The 23,983-nt window shown below is 31.9% G+C and overlaps 2 protein-coding genes across 2 annotated transcripts in view; both read right to left on the bottom strand.

Moving 5' to 3' along the window:
* Nucleotides 1–3,437, bottom strand: part of LOC111631018 (sodium/potassium/calcium exchanger 4-like) — a 30,343-nt gene extending 26,906 nt beyond the window's left edge. Inside the window, exon 1 of the mRNA XM_023375211.1 lies at nt 3,158–3,437. Within this exon, the coding sequence (XP_023230979.1) occupies nt 3,158–3,266 (109 nt within the window). The 5' untranslated portion in view covers nt 3,267–3,437. The remainder of the gene's footprint in view (nt 1–3,157) is intronic.
* A 6,423-nt stretch (nt 3,438–9,860) lies between these two features.
* Nucleotides 9,861–23,983, bottom strand: part of LOC111631011 (crooked neck-like protein 1) — a 20,340-nt gene continuing 6,217 nt past the window's right edge. Inside the window, exons 5-15 of the mRNA XM_023375201.1 lie at nt 23,856–23,939; nt 21,153–21,394; nt 20,747–20,925; nt 18,522–18,683; nt 15,698–15,826; nt 15,413–15,625; nt 14,515–14,661; nt 14,227–14,421; nt 13,966–14,121; nt 10,152–10,244; nt 9,861–10,069 (exon numbers count right to left, since the gene is read on the bottom strand). Of these exons, the coding sequence (XP_023230969.1) occupies nt 9,923–10,069; nt 10,152–10,244; nt 13,966–14,121; nt 14,227–14,421; nt 14,515–14,661; nt 15,413–15,625; nt 15,698–15,826; nt 18,522–18,683; nt 20,747–20,925; nt 21,153–21,394; nt 23,856–23,939 (1,747 nt within the window). The 3' untranslated portion in view covers nt 9,861–9,922. The remainder of the gene's footprint in view (nt 10,070–10,151; nt 10,245–13,965; nt 14,122–14,226; nt 14,422–14,514; nt 14,662–15,412; nt 15,626–15,697; nt 15,827–18,521; nt 18,684–20,746; nt 20,926–21,152; nt 21,395–23,855; nt 23,940–23,983) is intronic.

Below are 23,983 nucleotides of genomic sequence, written 5' to 3'. Positions count from 1 at the left end.
TTCTCTCAATAAAAGCATATCATATATTCCAAAACATCTTTCCATACGTAGATTTAATGGTTTAAGCTGATATCTTTCTAATCTTTCAACTGATATCTTTACATCTTCGTATAAAATTTATGTCTGACATCATTTTCTATAAATAAACCTCTTAACATATTACTTATTACAAGCAAAAAAAAAAGGAGGCTTTAATATATCTTTCACGAACGATCCTACTTTTTTTACTTCCTTGCGATACAGTAAAACCTGTCTAAAACGGAACCCGAATAAAACGGAAACCTGCCTAAACGCGTTATAAGGAGGCCATTTTTTTGGATATTTTTTAAAACACAAATGAATTAAAAACGTTTATTAAACCTTTAAATTAATTTCCAACGGGGATTTCGGAATTTATCTCACTTTCAGCCGGCATCCGGAGTAACTTAATTGCGAGAATCGCTAATATGCTTCACGATTTTAGTTAAAATTCATACCAAATTTGTACATAATGTACGCAGCAAAGCGTACATTTACGATTCAAAATTCTATTTATAGTTCATTAAACTCCACGGCCTCTAAAACAGTCGGAGTGTTTACATTTAAGTGCAGCCAACCGGCGTACAGTACATTACATTCTAACGCTAGGTTTAGTGTACTAAAAATATTGAGTACACGCGAGCATTTGGGGTCCAAAAATCAGAATTTTATCTTAACGAGGAGGGCTGATGACACACCACGGTTCGCGAGTGGCTGTGGGGGGGGGTTGTGAATCCTGTTGTAATATGTCCCGTTCGCAGGATATTAAACCAGAGTTAAACGAGACGGAAGTCGTTGTACAAACAAAAATCGGGAATTTTGACATCTCTCGGCCATTTGTGTTAAGGATTAAGGAGTAATCTTTCCTTAGAATATCAGAAATTCAATTCCCCTCCCCCGAAAAGGAAGAGTAAATGCGAAAATTCTTCCCCATTTCACTCGATAATCATTAGCCGCACGTCTTCGTACTTCCGAGTGGAAAAAAAAAACGTACGTACCGCATGTCTGTACGTCAGAAGAAACCGTTTTTTCATTAATAAAGATTCGTAATCTTCCTCCGCGTATCGAATTTCTCGAAATTACGCCATTTCCTTCCCCCGTTTCTAAACTTAGACCGTGCCAAAAATCGATAAATTTCGACTTTTCTCTACTATTTTGTTGCCGATTCCGCATTTTGCTGGAATTATTCGTGATAGCGTAACTTAATTTGTCTTCTCCCCGCACAGTCAAACCTGTGAACAGCGACCACCGACCGAAACGTAAAGAAAATGGCCGTCGTTAAGAGGTTCCACCGTACATATCTGTTTTTTTTTTTTTTACTTGAAAACACTGGAGTTCGTTATATCGAAGGAGGATACCTTTTGCGATACTCTTTCAGACCGCAATAAAGAAACTCGATTCGTTATAACGAAATAACCATCCTTCTTCTTCCGTAAATCGCAATTTAATAATCGTTTTAGTGCATTTCCCCTTCGGCATATTATAGTAATGAAGTCCAGACCAATTATGCGGTCAAACTTGCGAACAATGGCCACCGACGGTAACAAAACGCCCGTTATCTGGGTAATTTTATGTAGGTTTTTTTTCTTTTTTTTTTTTTTGCCGTAGGAAAGGATCTTGAAGGATGTCCGCTGTAGAGAGGTGGAGTTTGGAGTGTAATAAATGAACACTTAGCAAACTTTTACAAGTCGGAAAACGAAGTTGACCCGCGGGCATGTTCGATCAAAAACACTTTAACTATTTAAATCCTTGCCGTGTTAATTTAAACTGCTAAAGCCATTGAATTAACTTTAATTATCTTTAATTAAAGTTTTCCATCATCATCTCTTAATGAGACGGTTGACATTTTGTATCGAATCGACATTATATGTTTGACATTTCGAGTAAATTAAATTTATTCCGCCGAATTCGTGCATTTTACAATGATAAATTTTACATTTATACTCGGCAATTATCGTATTATATAAGTCGAACCTCTGTACAACGGACACAGACGGAAACATTTTAGAAAATGGCCGGCGTTTGGTGGTTATCCCGTATGAATTTTCCTATTTCCAGAAGAAACTTTCCTGGCAAGAAATTGGCCGCTGTTTACAGGTTCGACTGTATTAAGCATTACTCGATCGAGGTAAAGGGGGTAGTAGGGCTTTAGATAAAGGATGCCTCGGTTGAAGAGAGCTTTAGACGAGGGGCCCTTTAGATGACGAACCTTTTAGAGGAAGATTGCCTTAGATAAAGGGCCCTTTAGATGACGAGAGCGCGCTTTAGAAGCCATTTTTGAAACCACACCTGATCAGAAATCGCACTTAAGACTGAAAAATTCATGAAATTCATGAAAAAAAAATGAGAACGTCACGTAACAATACATTAATTTTTGAAAAAGAAAAACCCGGGCGTTAAATTATGAATCGGGGGTGGAATTTTGTATTACTGTATGTTTTTTTTTTTTCCGAGGAAAAAAAAAATCGATTTTTTTATCTCCTCCTCTCGTAACGAACTTTCGTAACAGAGATGAATGGTCGACTTCATATATTTTCCTATTGTTCAAATGTTGTAAACAAGTTGTTAAGCGTGCGTATATCAAACAATTTCCTATAGGATGTATCCTGTTATATTTCCTCCATCGATTTTTATAATTATTGATAGTCCGTGTGACGAAGGTGGAGTTTCTTTCATATTATGAATAAACTCTCTAGAGGGACAGTGTTTTACCGTAATTAAAACGTGTAAAAGATATATATATATAGGCCTATATAAGTGTGTGTATCCGTACGTAGGAGAGTCCCGTAAAGTTTTAATTATTTGATTATCTTTACTGTTTAAATAATAACGATAAGTGTCACATCATAAACAGGCTATAAGCCTGATTTCGAACCCAGAAACAACACTAAGCCTTGGTTAGCTTCCAAGAACAAGCTCTAAGCATGATTTAGATCCCGGAAATAGTCTACGAGCCTGATTTTAAACCCAGAAACAAGCACTAAGCCCGACTTTGAAGCCAGAAAATAGGCTCGAAGCCTGACTTATGAACACGTAAACGGTCTTGAAGACGTTAAACGTATCTGTTTCTATTATTACGTAAGTAGCGACTCCGCCGAAACTTTTGCCATTAAAAATTTTTTTACGTAACTCAACTCACCTCTGTCATGGCTGAAGAGCCCTAGGCACACAGTTATAGCTATTCCAGTGAAAATAAATTTCCTAATACAAACGGATATTGTTCTACGTCCTCTACTACGTACGTACATGGTCTAAGTGTATATTTACGTAGCTTAGACCTCTGTGGTTTGTAAACCGCATGCCGAAAATGGCTGAAGGATTCGAATTTATTACAACGATCGGCGGCGTAAGAAACGATACTTCACATGTAGCTTACGACTGAACGTTGTGTGGTGCGCGTGCAGAGCTGCAGCGCCTCTCTCTCTCTCTCTCTCTCTCTACAGTATTGATCTGTGATAGAAACTGTGCACAGAAGACAAAAGTGCACTTCAGCGCAGCGTAAAAACCGTGGTCCAGATTGGACGGTGCCTTCGCTTTCCTTCCAAACTCATCTTAGCCACAGTTCTCGTGTCAAACAATGCTCTCCCCCCCCATCCTCCGAACCGCGTTAATTAAGGTGGGCCTCGACGGGCCCACCTACCTACCTACCTACCTACTGGAGCTTTATGTCTTGGCGGAACCCAGGCAAATTTGAATTAGGGGGTTTGATATCAGACGTTTTTCTTCTTATGAAAGAACGGTTTGGAGCCACACCAACAGGCAAAAAAAAAAAAAGGGCAAATAGGATAATAAAGGACCGCTGCACCTACCTTATTTAAATAGTTACGGGTTCTTACTCACGTTTCTGCGTTTTCTTAAAGGTTTGGCCCGCATATTACGTACTAGAATATGTTTAATTTTTGAAAGTTTACACCAGAAATTAGCACCCCGCAGTTACAAACAACGATTTTTCTGAAATCCTAACGGCGTGGTGCCGATTTCCGAACTCCACCACCGAAATTTATAGCAGCGTAACGTGAGTTCTTTTTTTTTAAACACAATTTTCGTGTAAATTCGGTGCTGAAAATGTAATTTACGGTCTTTCTCTTCTATGTAAGCGCGTTTTACGATTGCCCGATCGAATATGCACGCGCTTCTACGCGCGCTAAGTTTTGGCACTACTTACAAAACGTTTTTGGACTCGGGGGAGGACCTTGAAATGTCGAGAAATTCAAAAGAAATTCGGGGGGGGATTTTCTTTATGTATGGATATTAGTGTGTGGGGTCACGATTTTGTTCGCTCATAACTCCTCTACCTTTTGTCGAAAATTTCTTACATTCGGCAGGGTGGTTTATGTATTGAAGGAGTAAATCCCATTAAATTTTGGTGCTTAATTATCAAAGGGTTGGGGAGATAAGAGGGGTCACTCGTCGTATCTCGAGTGGTGCCGGATTTTATGATTTTACTCGTTATTAGCATTTGCAATTTTTTTAAAAATAAAACACGTCTCTGCCCTCAAAATTAAATGCTTTTATTTTATAATAATTAATAATACGAAGATGTTTTTATTACGAAATATCACAACAGATGGCGCCACGCGCAATTTTAAGTATTTTTTCCGGAAAAGTCAGGCAATTCGTTGCTGTATTCTAAACGACCGTAAAGAACCATCGAAGCAACCAAAGAATCGATTGGTTTTATAGAATTTCAAGAGATTTTTTTTCCAGATAATTTTTTCTACATACATTAATGTAATTACTTATTTTAATTACCGTTTTTCAAAATCTTTATCGATATTTAAAGGTAAAAAATGGCTGGGAAAAAAGCCTCACCTGCGAGTGTAATTGCGCGATAAGCATAATAAATCCGCACGAATATCCATTCTTATCTATTACTGTTTGCAGAATCGATTTTATAATAAACTTCCGAATGGAGGAGGAGGAGGAGGAGGAGGAGGAGAAGAAAGATCCTAAGAGGATAAAAGAATAAATACCTTGACTTCTACCATAAAATGCCATTCAACCTTTTAAAAAATCTGACCTAAATTGAAACTGCTTTGGATATTAAAAAAAAAAACTCTATTTTTAGCAAGAATATTTAATATTTTTAAAATTACACATGAAGATTTATCTTCATCATCATCCGGAAGTGATGTCAGCCTGTGAATTTTATAACCGGAGCGGTTTACTTATTGTGTTTTTTATGGATTAATTATGGCATTAGGAAGATAATTCGGTTCAATTAACGGCGCGTAGTTAATTGAGTATTATTATCTTATTAGTTAATAATAATTTATTGTGACGTGATAAACAGCAATCGAATCAAGGCATAAACCTCGAGCCAATTATTGAGTGATGTCGAATAACATGTACCAATTAGAAGTCCTTGTTGCATCGCTTTTTGACATTAAAGAAGAAGAATTGAGTAGTTCCTTCTCCTCTTCTTCGTCTCCGAAGATTTATTTTTTATTCTAATTAAACGAAAGATTTTTCTTTTTTTAAAAAACGAGACATAATTCAAATTAATGCCTCACATTTCTCTACTTTTATAACCCTTTTTTTGGTGCTATGATTCGATTCAGGGCCCGTTTGCGCCTAAGCTAAACAAGCTGCAGTTTAGGCCCTCTCGTTAAGAGTCTAAAGCTTAAGGCCTCTCATTTTTACACGTATCACCGAGATGGAGAAAAAAGGGCCCGTTTGTTATAGCTTAGGGATGTCACAAGTCTAAACCCTGATCAATAGTGGATCCACTATTGGCCACGGTCCAGCCTACTATTGACTAGGGATGGACTCAGAACTCTCTAACGAAGGCCACGGGCGAATTAGAAGGGGTGCAGAAAGGAAGTGTGCCTTACGAAACTTCTTAGTATCTGAGATACCCGGCTTTACCCAGGAAAAACCCCTGCGCACTCCCCTAAATCCACCCCTTGGCCTTCGTTAGAGTCCTGTCTAATCCGTAAACACGGACCCAACTACAGGAAGAACGACAATTTTCTATACCGCCATTTCAATACAAATCCATACATATTATGTTATTGCCACTTTAGAGTTAAAAATTTTAGTTAAATTTCGAATTTAAAATGATGCTAAACTATGGGGAAGGCTACGGATTGATATTTGACAATAGCCTGGGTTGTCTATAGGCACATCAATTTTTGGGGGGATGGAGAGAGTTGGAGTGGTGCATTTATACATTCTTCATGATTCAGCCTCTATGAATTAATAAATTGCAAATTCTCAGACTCCAGACACTTTGATCTCGTTGCTTTATCGTTTGAGGTCCCTCGCTTTAGCGCCAGTTTCGAAATCGAACGATGGCGCAGTATCGAGGTTTGGCCGTACTTCCAGCCTCTCTGCCCATTCCCGTTATACTAAATTTGCAGAAAATCTTGAAGCATGGAACTTATAAATCAAAAATAAGAAATATTTAAGCAATTTTCGTGATCGCTGGGTTTGTATTGATTATTTTTCTAAAAATATACTTATTCCCGAGTACATAAATTGATCATTTATATAAAAATTCCTTTATATAGAGAGGAACCAGAAGCAAAAATACATTTTAGCTTTTAAAAATATTGAAAATGTTTTCGAATTTCTGCATTGGTTTTTGTTGCAGAAATTCTTAAACTTTGTGATTGTAAAGAAAAAAATTCCTCAGTAGATTCCATTTGGTGGAGGCAGAAGCGCGTATAAGAATATAAAAGTGTATTGAAAGATGGAGAAAATGTAACAAGGTTAAGGAAAGGACAAAGGGCGCAAACAATGAGGGAAATGCTTCGTAGAGGAAGGGAAAGGGAAAAACGAAAATAGAGAAAATGTAACACGTTTAAGGAAAGGACAATGGGCATAAAATATAAGAGAAATGCTTCATAGAGGTAGGGATGAGGAAAATGAAGACAGAGAAAATGTAACAAGCTTACAGAAAGGATAAAGGGCACAAACAATAAGAGAAATGCTTGACAGGGAGAAGAAAGAACGAAAATACAGAAAATGTAACAAGGTTAAGGAAAGGACAAAGGGCGCAAACGACAGGGAAAATGCTTGATAGAGGGAAGAAAATAGAAAAGAATACGGCGTTTAACAGTAAATACTAGCGAATCGATAAGGTAATACGAAAGTTCATAACACACAAAGTTTGCACCGCGTGAAACGAATCATTTTCAAAGTATAAAATGATAAAAGACTTTAAACAAACGGGCTGCAAACTTTTATTTTCTCGTTAGCGTCGTTGCAATAATTATAAATCTATTTTTAAAATTGAACAAGAGAGAGATTGTGATGAATGGAATGTAATTTTAAATGCCGTTAATTAAAGGGCGACGAAAGTAAACGGAAATGAATTGACCATGCCAATATCATCTTTTCCTTGTTTTAAGAGTGGCCGTTTCTGCTTTTATTGCTTGTTTATGCGGCAAAGTTCGGGATTTAACGTCGTTTCCGACTCGATCGAGGCAACCGGTCGATCGCGTTCCACTCCGTAACCCAAATGAACTTTGCATTTATCGTTATTGATTTTCCCATTTTATGATATTAAATAGCCTGAGCGCTGTTATTGACATTTTTGCAATTTGCCTGGAAAATTAAACTATTTCCCAGCATAGTTAATGAAACGTACGCTATAAATTAACGTAAGGGCCTCTCACGGGTCCGGAGGGGCCCACTCCGCTCGCCTTTCTGAGGCCCGTAGATAGTAGGACCAGGCCAAACAATCCGCTGACACCTCTACGATGTATCATACTAGGCCCCAAGAGGTGTCAGCCTGTGATGAAGGTTGGGGCCTGTTATACACATCAGGGGGCATGGAGCGTGGTAATATACATGAAAATTCACAAGGCAGAATTAATGACTAAAAGTTGATCGATTTTTGTTTATATTTTTAAAGTGTATTTCTAAAAATACTAGAGGAAAGCGCTTTTTTCTGTTGCCAACACGTTAACTGGATTAAATCGATGTTATTCATTTCGGAATTGTTAGAGGCATCACGTTGCGCCCCTTGCTCTTTTCCAGCAAACCTTAACCTAATTAACAAAGGTTAGAGAGTGTGGATTTTCCACTTGGGATATCCATCAAATAAATGAATGGAGGAGTGAAAGGGCATGGTATTTATTGAGTGACAAAATCTCTAAGCGGGGCCAAAAGGGAATGGAGAGTTGTAGGTAGAAAGACCATTTTGGGACCCTCTGCTTTTACAAATAACACAAATGAGATTGAAGTAGAAAAAAGTCCTACGAGAGGGAGGTGCAGCCCATCTCTGGTAGGGCCTGCCTCTATGCTTACTATTTACAATTTACTTACATGACCACTCCATTCTCTACAGAAATTTTAAATAATTAAAGTTGTAAATTATCGCATGTTAAGGCTGATCTTCAAGACTGCACACTGGAGTCTGGTTAGAAAAACAACTTTCAACTAACAAATGGTAGCCTCGTGCATAATTTCTGGTCAATTTGACATGTGGCAGTTCTATACATAAACAAAACTAAATCCATTTGTGTGTATATAGCCTTCTAAATATAAATATATATGATTCTATATACTGTATGTAGGTCTTAAATGTCCTATTTGTAGGCCATCTATGTATAGTATGTATATCTACTGTATATACTGTATGTAAACCACATATGTACAGTACTGTATGTAGAAGGCTTACTGTATGTTTTAGAGTTAATTCTAAATTATATTAAATATTTTGTAAACTGTACACTGTTAATTTTCATAAACTTACCTTCTTCACCTATAAGTTTTTATCTGCATATTTATAAGGGACATTAAGGCAAAAATATTTTCATAATCCTAGAAAAAAGGGTAGTTAAAATTTAATATAAAGAAACATGAAGATTTATTGTGTGATCAATATCAATCTGGAACTTCCCTTAATATATAAATCATCTCGCATACCCCCTGTAAAACATGAAAATTTTAATATTTATATAAAAAAATTTTTTTTTTTTTGCATCTTATCGTCCCATTAAAGTTTTAATACGTGTGTATCATACACAAGAAAAATGGCAATTTAAAACTTTAATGTGGATTCAACCATAAAATATTCATAACGTAACTTATGGCATTTCGAGAGTCGGAGTGACAAAGTGGTGTTTGTTCCGACGTCTAGGATTTTACACAAATTACAATTTAAAATTTATTGAAGGGCTTACGAAGTTATCTATTCTGATAAACAAGATTAGAAATTTTACTTGTTAACATTTATACCAGAAGACGAGGCAAGTTCAGTTTAAAACTGTGGAAACGTATTTGTTTAATAGGACAAAGAATTAATAAATTATAAGTTTATTTTTTATTATAAGTAAGTCTGATGATGTATTAATGATGTAATCTAAACTTAACATAAAAAGTTTAATTCTTTCTATGGTTTTACAATGTATTTAAATTTTTAAAAACTAAAAAGAATAATAGCGATATTTATAATTTAAAATGTCATTTCCGAGATAATAATTGTTTTTGAATCGGTCTCAGCTGTTGTTTCAGATCGATTGGATGTTATCCAGGAGATAGATATAAAAGACTCCCGTTGGTCTGCCGATCGGAAATGAACAGGAAATACAAACTGAAACCTAAAAAAAAATAATTTCTAGAAGTTAATGCATAAAACAATCGTGTATCTAGATATATAATTTCAACACTAATTATTTTGTGTGGTTGCGTAGAATGGACCCCAAAGATTTAATAATTGTGACCGAAAACAGCTACTATGGGTTAAATAATTAATAACTAACAACTATGTCAAGCAAAATGCTTGCTAATTGTAGTACTCAAATTATTGAAGTTTGATTTAATTATTATTTTAAGTTTAACGAATATATCCGATTAATTTGGCTTCAATAAGATTTGATGAAATCGGTTTTAAATATAAATATACTTTTTATTAAAAATTAAAAAAATATATACAAATCTATGTACAAAACAATTAAGATTCTTTTTCTTCTTCATCGTTATCCTGAGTTATCTGTTCCTGTTTCCACTTTCTGGCCATTTCCAGCAAGCGTAGGTGAGGTTGAGCCGCTTCGTCCGTGGGGAAGATGTAGTCGAAATATTCCTCCCATCCCGCATCCGACTGAAAATAATAATTATTATTATTTTTAATTTGAGTTTTGGATTATAAATGATTTCAATTTTTCTATAAAAAGGTTTCTTACTCCATCTTCGGTCTGTATCTTCCGTCGCTTCTTCACTTTCTTTGGAATTTGTTTCTGTATGTTCTCTCTGGATTCATCATCTCCGTGTTCATTCTGGAAATAAAATAAGAATTACTTTGCGTAACATACACATTAAATAACAGAAAAATTTTTAATAAAAGATGATTGTTTAGTTCAACTTTGGCTTTTCTTTATGCAGAATTTGAAAATTAAATTCTACGTCAAGACAAGCTGGAAAAGAACTACAGAAATCTTGCAATATTTCTCAAAATAAGATAGGACACTCCTAAATATCTGAAATTACTTATTGAAGATGGATAAGAACATAGTCTTGCTATTTTTCAAATAGAACAGAATAAAATTATACAGTTTATTACATGTTTAAACACTGAATTTGCATGTTTCTTTGCTTTTTTTTTTAGTGTATATGATTTGATAAATGAGAATAACACATCACTTTTAAGCAAGAGACAGTAAATCTATGCCATGGATGAATAAAAAACAGTCTGGAATGTAAACTTTTTCAAGATTTTAATTATATGTTAGTCAATGTCAGAAAATTAAAATACCAGAAAATAAATGATTTTACTCTTTGTCATTTGGGCACCAAGAAAGCTTTTTCAAGCCCATTATTGGTTCAGGCGGGCCCACAATGTGGCAGCTGAGCAGTAAGGGTCGTGACCCGTCATATCTGAACGGGCCACCCCCAAAAAATTTTCAGATTTTTTCGATTGCCCAGATTTGATCCCGGGCCACTCAGAGTGGTAGACCGAAACCTCATCCGTACAGCCGGCACTTGAATAATTTATTTGACTATATTAATAATGAAATAATCACCAAATTAATAACTTCGTAATGACAAATCATTAATAAATTAATATTAAACACAATTTGACAAGTTATGTTTCATGTAAAACTCACAGAACTTTCTAAACTACAATATATCTTGAAATCAATATTTAGTAACATTCAAACAAAGAAACCTATAGAACCAGTCTAGTGTACTGTACATGTATGTAGCATACAACTATAAATATGTAGAGAGATAAAATAGTAACTAGGTATTGCTAAAATTATCTAGAAAATAATTGAATTTTTAATGAATTATGATCAAAATAAATTTTAGCTAGTAATTTGCAACAAAATTGACATTCAACTTTTAAAACTTATAGTCATATTAATAATTAACTATATAATAGAAAAACTTCATATTAATTTATTAATTATTTGATAAAACTGAATGTGAAATTAAGTATGTAACAAGTTAGACAATGGCTAATCATTTGGACGTCATGAATTAAACTTTTAATAATGTGTACTTGTAATTTTAATGGGAACTATTTTAGCCCCACGGGCACTAAGAGGGGAAGGCCCACCGTGATTTAGTCCAGATCCAAGATGGAGTGATTGGATAGCAAGGAATGGTATTCAACATATCGAAGATGGACCATCTGCAAAAAATTTCCAAGGGTTTTTGACTTCCCGAAATGGCAGACTGATGCCTTGGCCATATTTATAACTTAAAACAAGTGCAATTACGATATCTAGTTATATTTAGTTATATCTAAGTAGCTTTAGCGTATTGAGATTATCTATATCAAAATTTAAATCAAGTTCATTAAATTACTGTAGACACAATTTTAACAATTAAATATGTGTGTGTCATCTTTGTAGGGGGCAAGAGAGATCTTTCCAGCATTGCATGAGTGTTAAGAACACAATATACACTTGTTCCAGTGCTAAAATAACCAAAGGGAATCAATTTAGGACAATTAATGATCTTTTCTTAAAAAATAAAGATAACATTGCAAAAATTGATACAAAAAAGTGAGATTTATTTTGTAGAGAATGTGTTCAAGATGACCATCTTCAGTGGCAATACAAAAATGTAGATAGTGTGGTGTTCCAGATGGTACTAGCACTCATGGTGTCACCATTTCACCATACTTTGAAATGCATTTCTCAATATTACGCAGTACTGCTAGATATGCACCATATACCAATGCTTTTAAGTGATTCTGTGGAAAAAATTCTGGAAGGGTTGAGTCTGGGGAATGTAATAGCTCCTTTCTATGACTATTACGTCATAGAAAGGAGCTATTTGGTCTATCCAGCAGTTGCCAAACTGCTATGTGAGCCACATGCACATCTGTCCAAGAATGAGGTGGTATTCTATTATGTTAGTACTAAACCTACTAGAATTGTGCTAATGGCAAGTCATCAAGCCATTTGTCCATCATGTTTAAGTCATTCATATATTAGTCATAATTCAGGGTGTCGTCAATGAATACAGACAAAGAAGCCACTCACTCCAAATTCCACACCAGCTCATTCCCAGTCAGTGGCTCACAGAATGGTTTGGAAACTGCTGGAAAGAACAACACTAAGTTATTCCATGGCCACCATGTTCTCCAGATTTGACTTCTTTTGAATTTTTGCTGCAGAATCACCTAAAAGCATTAGTGTACGATACATACCCATATCTAAGTAGTTTTTATCACAAAAAAGATTAACGTAGTCTCTGTTTATTCTTAAAAACTCAACCTTTATATTATGAAAAGACAGAAATATTGGTTATAATAAAAACTTTTGTCAAATTCTTTCATTTGATTTTGTAAGATACTTAAATAAATTTTTAAGAAAGTATTAAACTGTTATAAAATCAAATAACAGAACACTGATTATTCTTTGGAATTATTTTCATGAATTAATTTGCTAGTTGAATAAATTGCCATATAAAATAGAAAATGTTTAATGTTAATTCTTTTATAAAAAAATCTTATAAAATATACTCAAAACATGTAGCTAGAATATATATATATGAATGCATAAATTATATTGCTATTATTTTGTTTACAAATGTTTCCTTGTATTTCATTACTAGTTTAAAACAACTTTATTGTATTAATTTTCAATATCTAAATGATACATCCTACATAGTGACATAGGGCTGCACTCTGAAGTATGTAAACAAATTTTCTAAATGATACAGAAGAAAGACATATCTACTTCTTACACATATAATTAAAATGGATGATGCTTGTTTTTAAGATTTTTGAATATCTATACTGTAATGGTGTTCCATGTTAAATGATACTGATGTATACAATAAACATTAAAAAAAATAGACAAATAAAAAAACATTGTACGAATTATTTTTTAAATTTTGTAGCTAATCAGATTCAATATTTGAGAATAATCAAAATTAAATTCTACGCTTTGATATTTTATTTGAAATGGATTGACTTGAATTTATGTACTCAAAGTACACAACAGCAACTGGATGGCCAAGACAATTGAAATTTTGGCTTATCGCTTGGGACATTGAATCCATGTAGGTCAAAAAAGCCCTGGAATTTTTCAGAGGAGGTCAGTCCAATATCTATGCCACCCAGCTTCTCTTATTGTAAACCTGGCAGAATCCACAGTGGACTTAAAAAAGGCCTTCTTAGTGTCCACAGGAAAATTACATAATCAAATGAAATAAAATGTTATTCTTGCATAAAAGTGTCACTAAAACCAAATTGATCAGAATGTAAAAATGAAAGAGGTTTTAACTCTGTCTTGTTGGCACCAAAAGTCTGTCTTTCATACTATTGTGGGCCCAAGTAAACCCACAATGGGGATTACTAAGTGGTGAGGCATGGGGTGTGACCTATCTGGAATGAACCAGTATAAAATTGGGACAAAATCTCGTGCATGCAGCTATCCAGCTGTTGATGTATGAGATTTATAAAATTAGATTTTAAAATTACAGTAAAATATTTTTCCATTTGTACTTTGATCATTTTCATGTATTAAAAAAACTACTTACCTCAAAATCTCTCCAAGCTTCCAACAACATTAATCTTCCTTCTTTTTCGTTAGAAAGTCTGAGTTCTTTATTTGCACGCTCATAAATGTGACGTGCTTGAGCAATTGAATTATCTCCTCCGCAAGAGAATTCGAACTGAGCATAACTGATCCAAACCTTTTATATATATATATATAAAAAAAATTGATTATTATAATTCAAAGTTCAATATTAATTATGATTTATCATAAAAATCTTATGTGATAATAATTTGTAATCTACCTTAACGTGTTGTGTACGCTCTAGGAGACGTTCGTACAACTGTCGTGCTCTGTCATATTCTTCCTGTTCGATTTCAAAATCTATGTATGATTTCCAGATAACTTCTGGCATGTCTAGCCTTGGCTGGTTAATGGCAATTTCATATATGGCTCTGGCACGATCAATATCACCCAAAATTGTTTCCAATTCTGCAAACTTTAAATACATTTTAGAATTTTATGTTTCATTATGTTATATAATCTTTTATTTTTAATATAAATAAATAAAACTATCTATAATCAAAATTACTTTCATCCAAGTTGTACAATTTTCTGGAGCAAATTCAAGAAATTTCTGATAGAGTATCCGACATCGATCAAATTCTCTCAGCTGTACTTCCAAGTCAATATAACCACGAAATAGTTTATCTTTAGGACACATTCCTATGGAAGTTCCCTATAAAATACATATATATATTTAAATATTTAAGTATTTAATTAAATTATATACAGTACAATCTTGGTAATCTGGCCATGTCTAGTAATCCAACACTAGTCAACTTGGGTATTTCTGGCACCATTGCCAGAAACTGGAGTTTGAAGTAGTGGGAAGCTGCCTATGATTTGGCACCATTGTCAAATCATAGGCAGCTTCCCACTACTTCAAACTACAGTTTCCACTAAATGTGCCATGATCTGAGCTTGAACACAACATTAAAAATTGTGGCTCCACAAAAAAGGTACAACATCTTATAACATGACGCTGTGTAAATATAAAAATCTACCCGAAATATATTACCAAAAATACTTCCCACTAAATCTAGTGGGAATACCTCAACTCAGCAACATTGTTCACCAGTGACGGAAGAGTGCTCAGATGTTTCAATCAGTTATCCAACTTGCATTTTACTGCATCATTAAATGCTTCTCATCATTGTTTGTCATCATCTTGCTAACACTGTAAATTTTTGAGGTTTTAGTTGTAGACACAATCTTTCTCTGGCTCTTTCTGATTGCAATAATGATTATCTAGCTGATTTTGCACTATAAAATTTGTTTACATGACTTGAATTCATTTTACCTCCGATAATTCCACAATCTCCTTAATCCGACACTATGCCGATTCCATATACGTTAAGATTACCAAGATCGTACTTTGAGAGATTAACTTGTTTCAGTTTACTTTTAATACTATACGTAATACGTACTAACAACTTTCTTGCGGCGGGAAGACTTTTTTGTCTAATCTCAAACTGAGCAGCAAAAAGCCAGATTTTTGCAAATGTGAATATTTTGTGAGGGATAACTTGCAAACACATTTGATAAACTTGTCTTGTCCTTTCGAAATCTTCAACATCGAGCTCTTCATACAATGCATAATTTATCCACAAGTAGATGTAACGTCTCCAGTATCGCTTTTCCTACCAATATAATTTCCATAAATAAAAATAATATTTTTTGAAATAATTTAACTTTTTTTTTTTGATAACTACCTTTACGGGTGGCACATTGGCTATTGCTCTTTCGTACACTTCTCTCGTTGCGTCGACACTTCCTTCGCTTTCCATTAGCCTCAAGTAATCGAACCAGGCATCATAATTTTGCGGATTATTCTTGACTTCCTAAAAAAATTACAGATAAGATTAATTTTATTCCTTTTTCATTTTTATGCTTTTTAATTACATCTTATTATTTATAATACAAATAAAAATCACCTTAATTGAAATATATAGTAAACATATAGTAAAAAAAATTCACTCAAACAAACAATATATCGAGGCTCCCACTAACAAATAATGAAAAAGTAGGATAATTTTAATGAAAGCAATATTTTAGTATCATATTTTCTTAAATTTCAATGTCCTTCTTAATTTTTAATGTAATTTTTATTTATTCCCAAAGTTTCCAAATGAGGTAATCAAATGTGAAATGTATAATGTCCATTATGAAAAACTGACATATTCCTTATATTTTAGTTAAATCTACACTCTGAATGTGCTACTATTTGCATTGAGCAATTGTATCTTGTAAGGAAATACCAACTCTGTTGCTGTTTAGTAAATTCGAATCTAATGATGTAAATGCCATTTTCTTTTTGATCTTGTTGCTGGTAAGTTCTTCACTTCAATTTTTAAAAATAGACATATTATACCTTTTGCACGTAAACTCCTCCTCCTCCTCACTCACAACATTCTACTTCTACAATCAAATTGTAGAATGCTGACTGACTGAGGAGAGGTACTTAGGTACTTGGATTTTATTGTGCCTTAGGTACCACTTTAAGGCACAATAAAATCCCATTTATCAAGTCCTGTGTAGATTCATAATCTTCAGTTAAAAGAAGAAACAGGCTTATTTTCTCATATTCATTACTGACATGATCATTGTTGCCCTGTGAGGCATGCTTCTAAGACACATCTTATAAGCTATCAAATACAGTAATTATAAAATTTAGTACAGATTTTATAAAACACATACCATTAGTAAAAAATTTATAAGTGTTTTACTTGTAGTTTAAGTTTATACTACAAGTAAAGCATGTATTTAAGTAAACTACTTGTTTTATTTGTGTGTGCTCCACCATGCCTTTTATGAAGCAAAATACCTGCTATTACTGCAAAAATTTTTGTAAAAGAAAATGAAAACAAGTATGGTGAAACCTTTTAGTGAATGCCTCACTTAAGTGAATGATCAGAAAATTCCCTTTGAAAATGCCATAAGTTATCATTATTGTTTTACTTGAACCTCATATAAGTGAAGTCTAATTTTCCCTCAGGGTGGTCTTTTATCCCATTTTAAGTGGACTCACCCAGATGGTTGAGTGGTTAACATTGCTCTGGGCGATCTGGGATCAAATCCAAACAAGTCAAAAAACATCAGGAATTTTTCAGGAGCAATTCATCAGGATATGTTGGGCACCATTCTTGGCACCTGTCCAATCCACTGTGGGTCAAATTCATAATTGGCTTGCTAAAAAGGCCCTCTTAGTGCCTACAGGGCAAAAAGTATTAAAAAAAACTAATTTTTTAAGTGACCAGTCGTAATTTCCCTAATTGTTCTCTAGACAAAAATAAGGACTTTGTTAATTTCCTGAAAGCAAAGTTAAATGAAGAAAACTAGCAAAAATGCAGAATTAGCTAGAAGTCCTGGAAATGAGAGATAAAAAGTAGTTGATGTTTGTCATACAGCAGCAGTCAGCATTCGTAGTTAAAATTATGAATGAAGTAAGTGATATTTAGTATTTACCATAGATAAGACAAATCAAGCAACCACAAAAAATATATATCCAAAATTCTATACTCAATAGGGAGTGTGGACAGAAAATAGGAAAGGTAGGTCTAGTAGGAGGGAGCCCCGAATATATGTAAACTTTTACAATCAATCATAGTTTAAAAATAAGTGTAATATGTTCTATTTCCTATTAAAAAAATGAAAAAAGTTAATTATTTTTATGAATATTTATTCCAAGTAAATGCTGCTTAATAATGGGGATACATTCCAAGAAATACTCATAGTGTATTTAGATAAACCTTATATGATATAATGTACTAATCATCTTGGCTAAATGTAACACAATTATAAGTGTTAATGAACTAAATGTATCTAAATATAGAACAGGTACAGGAAGCTGCTACAAATTTTTCAGTTCCATTATAATCTTATGGGAATTCTGTCACATATGTAGTCTGTTGTTAAGCAAAACATTACTGTTGACATTAATATTTTTATATGATCATAAGTATTGATCAAAGATCAAAATTATATTATTTTGCTATAACTAAAGCTGAACACATCAAATTATTTTATAAAGATATAGAATACTAATACTGTAAACAAATATGAATTAATATGAATGACATAGAGAATATTACAAGCTTACTTTATTAATAATCATCCAGCCATCAGCCAAAGTAATTGGGCAGAATTATGCTACAAATATTAATTATAAATTACATGATTACAGAAGTAGAGGTAGATGTTAGGCTCCATCTTTTAACAATAATTTAATTTAATTTTACTTTATTAAGCTTATATTAAAGAGTGTTTTCAACTATTGCACTTAAGACTTATTGTTCTGTTTGTGCAACTGAATAAGCCTAAAATAAAGTAGGCAAAAGTACTCTTTAATATATAAATCCCATGATGTGTTCTCTCTCTGAAAATTCTGTGTGTCATTCTAATTTAAACAAATTACTTTATGAAAAAATACAACAAATAAATCTATATATTCAATTTGCACACAAATTGAATATAAAAACAATATTTGTATGCATAAAATATATATCAAAATTTTATCATCATTATTATTATTATTACCTCTTCATACTGAAATTTCCGTTTGCTAACAATAATGTCTTCTATTCCTGCTCTGTCTCCATATTTCTTTTCATGGATGGTATAATTTTTTAAAAGTTCTTGAGCCTTTTCTTTAGGAATATGGTCTAAAGCATATTTATATATGACGCGTACTCGATCATGCTAGATATTTTCAAAAGAAATAAGCAAAAAATGTTAACATCTTTAATACTGAAATGAATATTTGAACGTTATGATACAAAAAACAATTCATTATTTGATCAATAAAACTATATTTTCAAATAGATGAGATAGGCAAATTAACAAGAACATGCAGTAAGTATATAAATATACATTTAACAAGTCTCAAATATTAACATTAAAATATAAAATTAAACAAATATATAGTATAGTTTAAAATTCAATTCTGAGATAAGTATAGAGTGATGTAAAAATCAAATTGAACACAATAAAAATTTCAATTCTAAGTAAAATATTATAAAATAAAACTATCACATCAATACTAAATCAGTTTCATTCTTGGCATGTGGTTACATACTTTTGTTTTTTAAAAATTTTGAAATATTTTATTTTGAAATTTAAAAAATTTTTTAATAATACCTATTTAAGAAATTCATTTATTTTGAAGATTATAATAAAAATCTCTCTACATGCATTTAACGTACCTAAAGTTAATTTTAGTACAATGCCTTTTTTGTGGTTTTAAAGCAATCCAACAATATTCCCCATCAAAATCTGACACACAAATATTCCAAACCCAAGTGAAATTCAAAACCACAAGCGTAAATATATTTGCCCGATAGATCAGTCAAACATATGTGAAGCTAAAAGTTTGCTACATTAAAAAGTTGCTATTGAAATTTTACTATATACTGCCAACAAATTAAAAGTTAACTTTCACATCAAAGACACAACTTTCTATATAACACGTATTTCCACATAGTTTATAACAATGATGGCACTGCTACTCACAAGTCACATGCCAATCTTCTATGCCCTTACTGAAGCTCCTATATACTTATACAACTTCTTTTCATAAACTTGGAATGTACTACTTACATATATATATATATATATAACATATTTTAAATTTTTGTAAACTTTGTATATATTTTTCTGTAATTTACTTTGTTAATCTCATTCCTTTTGGAATGAGGTTAACAACACCAAGAAAGAATAAAGGCAGTTCGAGTGAGGACCCTGAAGTGAATGGACGTGTTATTTTATGGTCCAATTTTCTTTTGTCTTGCTCACCCTACACTTGACCCCATGACTACGACTGCAAAATAATACGACATATATATATATATATAATATTTTATAAAGTTTGCCAACTATTATGTAGTATGACTTACATACAGATTGTAACTCACAACTTAATCAGCTAAGGATATTCTCAAAATGTCTAAATATTTACCTAGTCAGTTATAAAGTACCAGTAAACTAACAGTGACATTTCCTGTAGAACAGTGGTAATCATAGTATTTTAACTATACACAATATAATACTGTTCCAATAGAGTATGTGGTTCTCGTGTATTTCTAATAGACAATACGTGTCTTCTATTGTGATAAGGATCGGCAACACTTGATTCCAACTGCATGATTTATGTAGTTAGAAGATTATATAGAATCCAGCATACAACTCCATTCTTGTTTCTAATGTTATTGCTGTCTTCATCAGTAAAGAGATTTCAGTGATAACAGAAGCTTGTCAGTGGTTGTATTCTATGTTAATAGAAACTGTAAGTGTAAAAAGTTGACAATTCTTATGGTATAAATACCACAATATATATGTTTTATAACTTTCAAATTAAAAACTATGCTATCTTTCAAATCTTATAAATGCTTACTTCTTATACAAACAACCCAATAAACCCAATGCTTGATTAAAACCAAATAAATTTTTATCTAATTATTATCCCCGATAATTTGGCAAATCATCTGGTTTATTATATTGTAAGGTATTTTTCCTATAGAAATTTAAATTGTACTGTACAATATATAACCTTAAATTCAAAATATGATTTTGTTTATGTCCCACTCTGAATGTTTTAAATCCTCTTATAACCAATTGTTCATGTGTTTTTCATATTCTTGTCATATTTAATATATTAAAATATTTATCTGAATAAGAAGTTTTACTCATTAAATAAAGAAATGTCCTATTCAATTATTTTTTGGATAAGAATATATTACAGTATACAAAATTAAAATGTTACTAACTTCTCTTTGATTTTCCTCAAATTTGGCAAATGCAATGAATAATTTTTCATCCATAAATTCTTCTCCGAAAAATTCTACAGCTCGTTCATATATCTTTCTAGCATTGGTGATATATCCGTGATTCTCTTCAAACTTTGCATATCTGATCCAATTTTTTATCTCAGGATGAACAGTTACAAGTAAAATAGTGTTAAAGAATAAATTTTTCTTTCAAAAATTTAAACTGTTTTTGTTTCATTAATGGCTTTTGAATATTATGATTAATATTACTAAATTTCAAAAAAGCTTTTTCATTATTTTCAAATAATATATATTCAAATAATTGCGTAAAATTCTAACATTTAGCAGAAAAATAAATATTTAAGAAACATACATTAAATATAAAATGACGAACCATAAAGGATATATGTCTCGTATATCTGTCGAGCTCTTTCGATTTCTTTGTAACGTAACTCGAAATTAATGTAAGTCAACCAAGCTTGTTCGTGTGGTTCCCATTCCATCCATCTTTCGAAAACTTGACGTGCTCCAGCCACGTTACTAAGCATTTCTTCCATATAAGTATACTTGTACCAAAACTGATTAACTCTTGGTAAAATTGATACCGCTCTGTCCCAGATGTTTCGTGCATGATTCACTTGACGATTTCTACAAAACAACATAATATTTTGTGTATTATTCCAATTTTTATCTATTTAAGAATTCTAAACAGTAAACTTAAATATTGCTTTCATGGAAAATTGAAATAACTAATTTAATTATAAAACAAAAACAATCAAACACTGTTTTTCAGAACAAAAACATTTTTACTCCACTGATGTGTTTCTAGCTCTCTTTTCCTAATCATCAAGTTACATTATTCTGATTTAACACGTTATGAATATTATCTTGTCACAGAAATGTGATTTTTCTCAACAAGACAATATGTATAAATTGTTAAACTGTACCCTGATAATGTTGCATCCAAAAGCACCAAAACTTAGATAAAATAATTTTTTATTCTGGAAAACAACAATTATGCAATTTTTTCTTTGTTTTATGTTTAATGTAAGTCAAAAACTTTTAATCGAAAAAAATGTTTAAATTATACAGGGTCTTTCAAAAAGAATGCTACCATTTTAAATTATTGTAATTGTGTTAATTATCATCTGGGGACATTGCAATATACTTTAAAACATTGAAAATATTTCTGAATTTCACATTTGCCCAGTACAATTTCTCAACGTGTGAACCTAGCGACACATGGACACACAACTGACCAATAATCAAATTCTTCCTACACTGCTATGGTTTTGTCACTCCTTCCACGGCAGCCACAATTCTACAACTCCTGAATATTTTTTATGTTGTATAATAACGAGTGATTCCGACTGCAAACCGCAGAACACAAAATGCCTTCTCTATTGTGGAGTTACCATTTTTGTTTATGGTATTTCCTAGTGGCAGTAGATGACAAGAATGCAGACGGAAGGTGAAACTTGGACGGGTACTCTATCAATTGGTATACGTCACACACTTCTCAGATAATAATTAACATTGTTACAGTAATTTAAAATGGTGGCTTTCATTTTGAAAGGCCCTGTATATTTAAATGATTTCCAATTTTCAATTAATTTAATTTCATAATTTCATAATTCATGATTTCCAATTTTCAATTAATTTAATTTCATAATTCATGATTTCCAATTTTCAATTAATTTCATCTATATAAGAATGTAATTACTTCAATATACATCTCATGATTTTTAAAAATATTATGATTTATAAAAAAAATTTAGAAAATTTTCTTAAATTTTGAAATGTTTTTATACACACATACAAACATACACACTTACATTGATTACTTATTTTATGATTGAGAATACTGACAAAGTTTAATGTAATTAAAACATTTACATAGAAAGAGTAACAGTTATTGATTTTAAAAAACTACAAGAAAAATTGAGAAAATAAAGTATATAATAGCAGTTACAAAATAAATGATAAATTACATGTTTATCATCCAAAGTAGAAATGAATAGTAATGAACAATGTCAGATAGTAAAGTATTGATCAAAGGAAATGTAAGTTACTTCTTTGTTTAGAAAAGTATTATATAATTAATGATGATGGGAGTTGAAGTACAAGATCAAAGATTTTATAAGCCAAGAAAGAATAAAGGCAGTTCGAGTGAGGACCCTAACGTGAACAGACGTGTTATTTTCTTTTGTCTTGCTCACCCTACACTCGACCCANTGAAATGTTGTTTATTACGTAAACTAAATAAAATAGAATAAATCTAATGTGATGCTAATTAATAACACAGTAATTGTATTTATGTAAATAAAATCATCTCTACAAAATTTTCATAATATATTAAGTTAACAAAAAGAATTTTCACTTTCTATATGTGAAAATAGTCTTTTATACAAGCAAAGTCATGATGTTAATTAGATGAAAAATGTTAATAATGTATTAAAAGTTTCATACATTTATTACATAGTAAAGACCAATATTATATTGGTCTTTTCTATGTAATAAATGAAAGTTTAGGGTTCTACTGTTTATTCATTTTATATTTTATGCAGCAATAAGTAAAAATGTAGGATATAATGCACAGCATAAAAATGTTAAAAGTAAAAAATGTACAGAATGTGCCAGAAACACCTGAAGATATTTTAGTTTTTATTTGCAAGACTTGGAGGCAATTTACAAAATTTTATTTCCAAGGAATAACAGTGATACATATTCATTCTCCATTCTATGCAAAACAATAAATATTTTTGCTTTCCTCTGAAATGTTAGTTTATATTAAAAACTGTCAGGTGATTCTGGTGCACCTTGTGCATTATTTCATAAAAATATTTATTTTTAATTTTTATTCTTATAATTTATAATGAGAGATCAATTAGTTAATTTTATGATTGTTAATAAATTATGAATTTAATGAGAATGTCAATGAAAGTGAAGATTTCATCTAGTGGTGTTGATGTAAATTTTAAATGATTAAGAAATAATTTGTATCATTTAAATGATATTCTATTATTCTATAATTATCTTCTTTTAATTAAAAGAAATTAAATGAATTATTTTAGTACTTTTGTAATTATAAAAATAAAGCATATCTTACCTCATTTCCATCTCTGCATATTTCAACCACAATGTAACATTCCTGTGATCCACATCGAGTGCACGTTCGTAAACTGATCGTGCTCTAAAAGAAATAGAAATATTCCAGTATGTATTTTATGTACTTAT

This window comes from Centruroides sculpturatus, unplaced genomic scaffold, assembly GCF_000671375.1.
Source record: "Centruroides sculpturatus isolate CEXI.00-Female unplaced genomic scaffold, Cexi_2.0 scaffold20, whole genome shotgun sequence".
Lineage (NCBI taxonomy): Eukaryota > Metazoa > Arthropoda > Arachnida > Scorpiones > Buthidae > Centruroides > Centruroides sculpturatus.
This window is presented reverse-complemented; position numbering and strand designations above follow the sequence as displayed.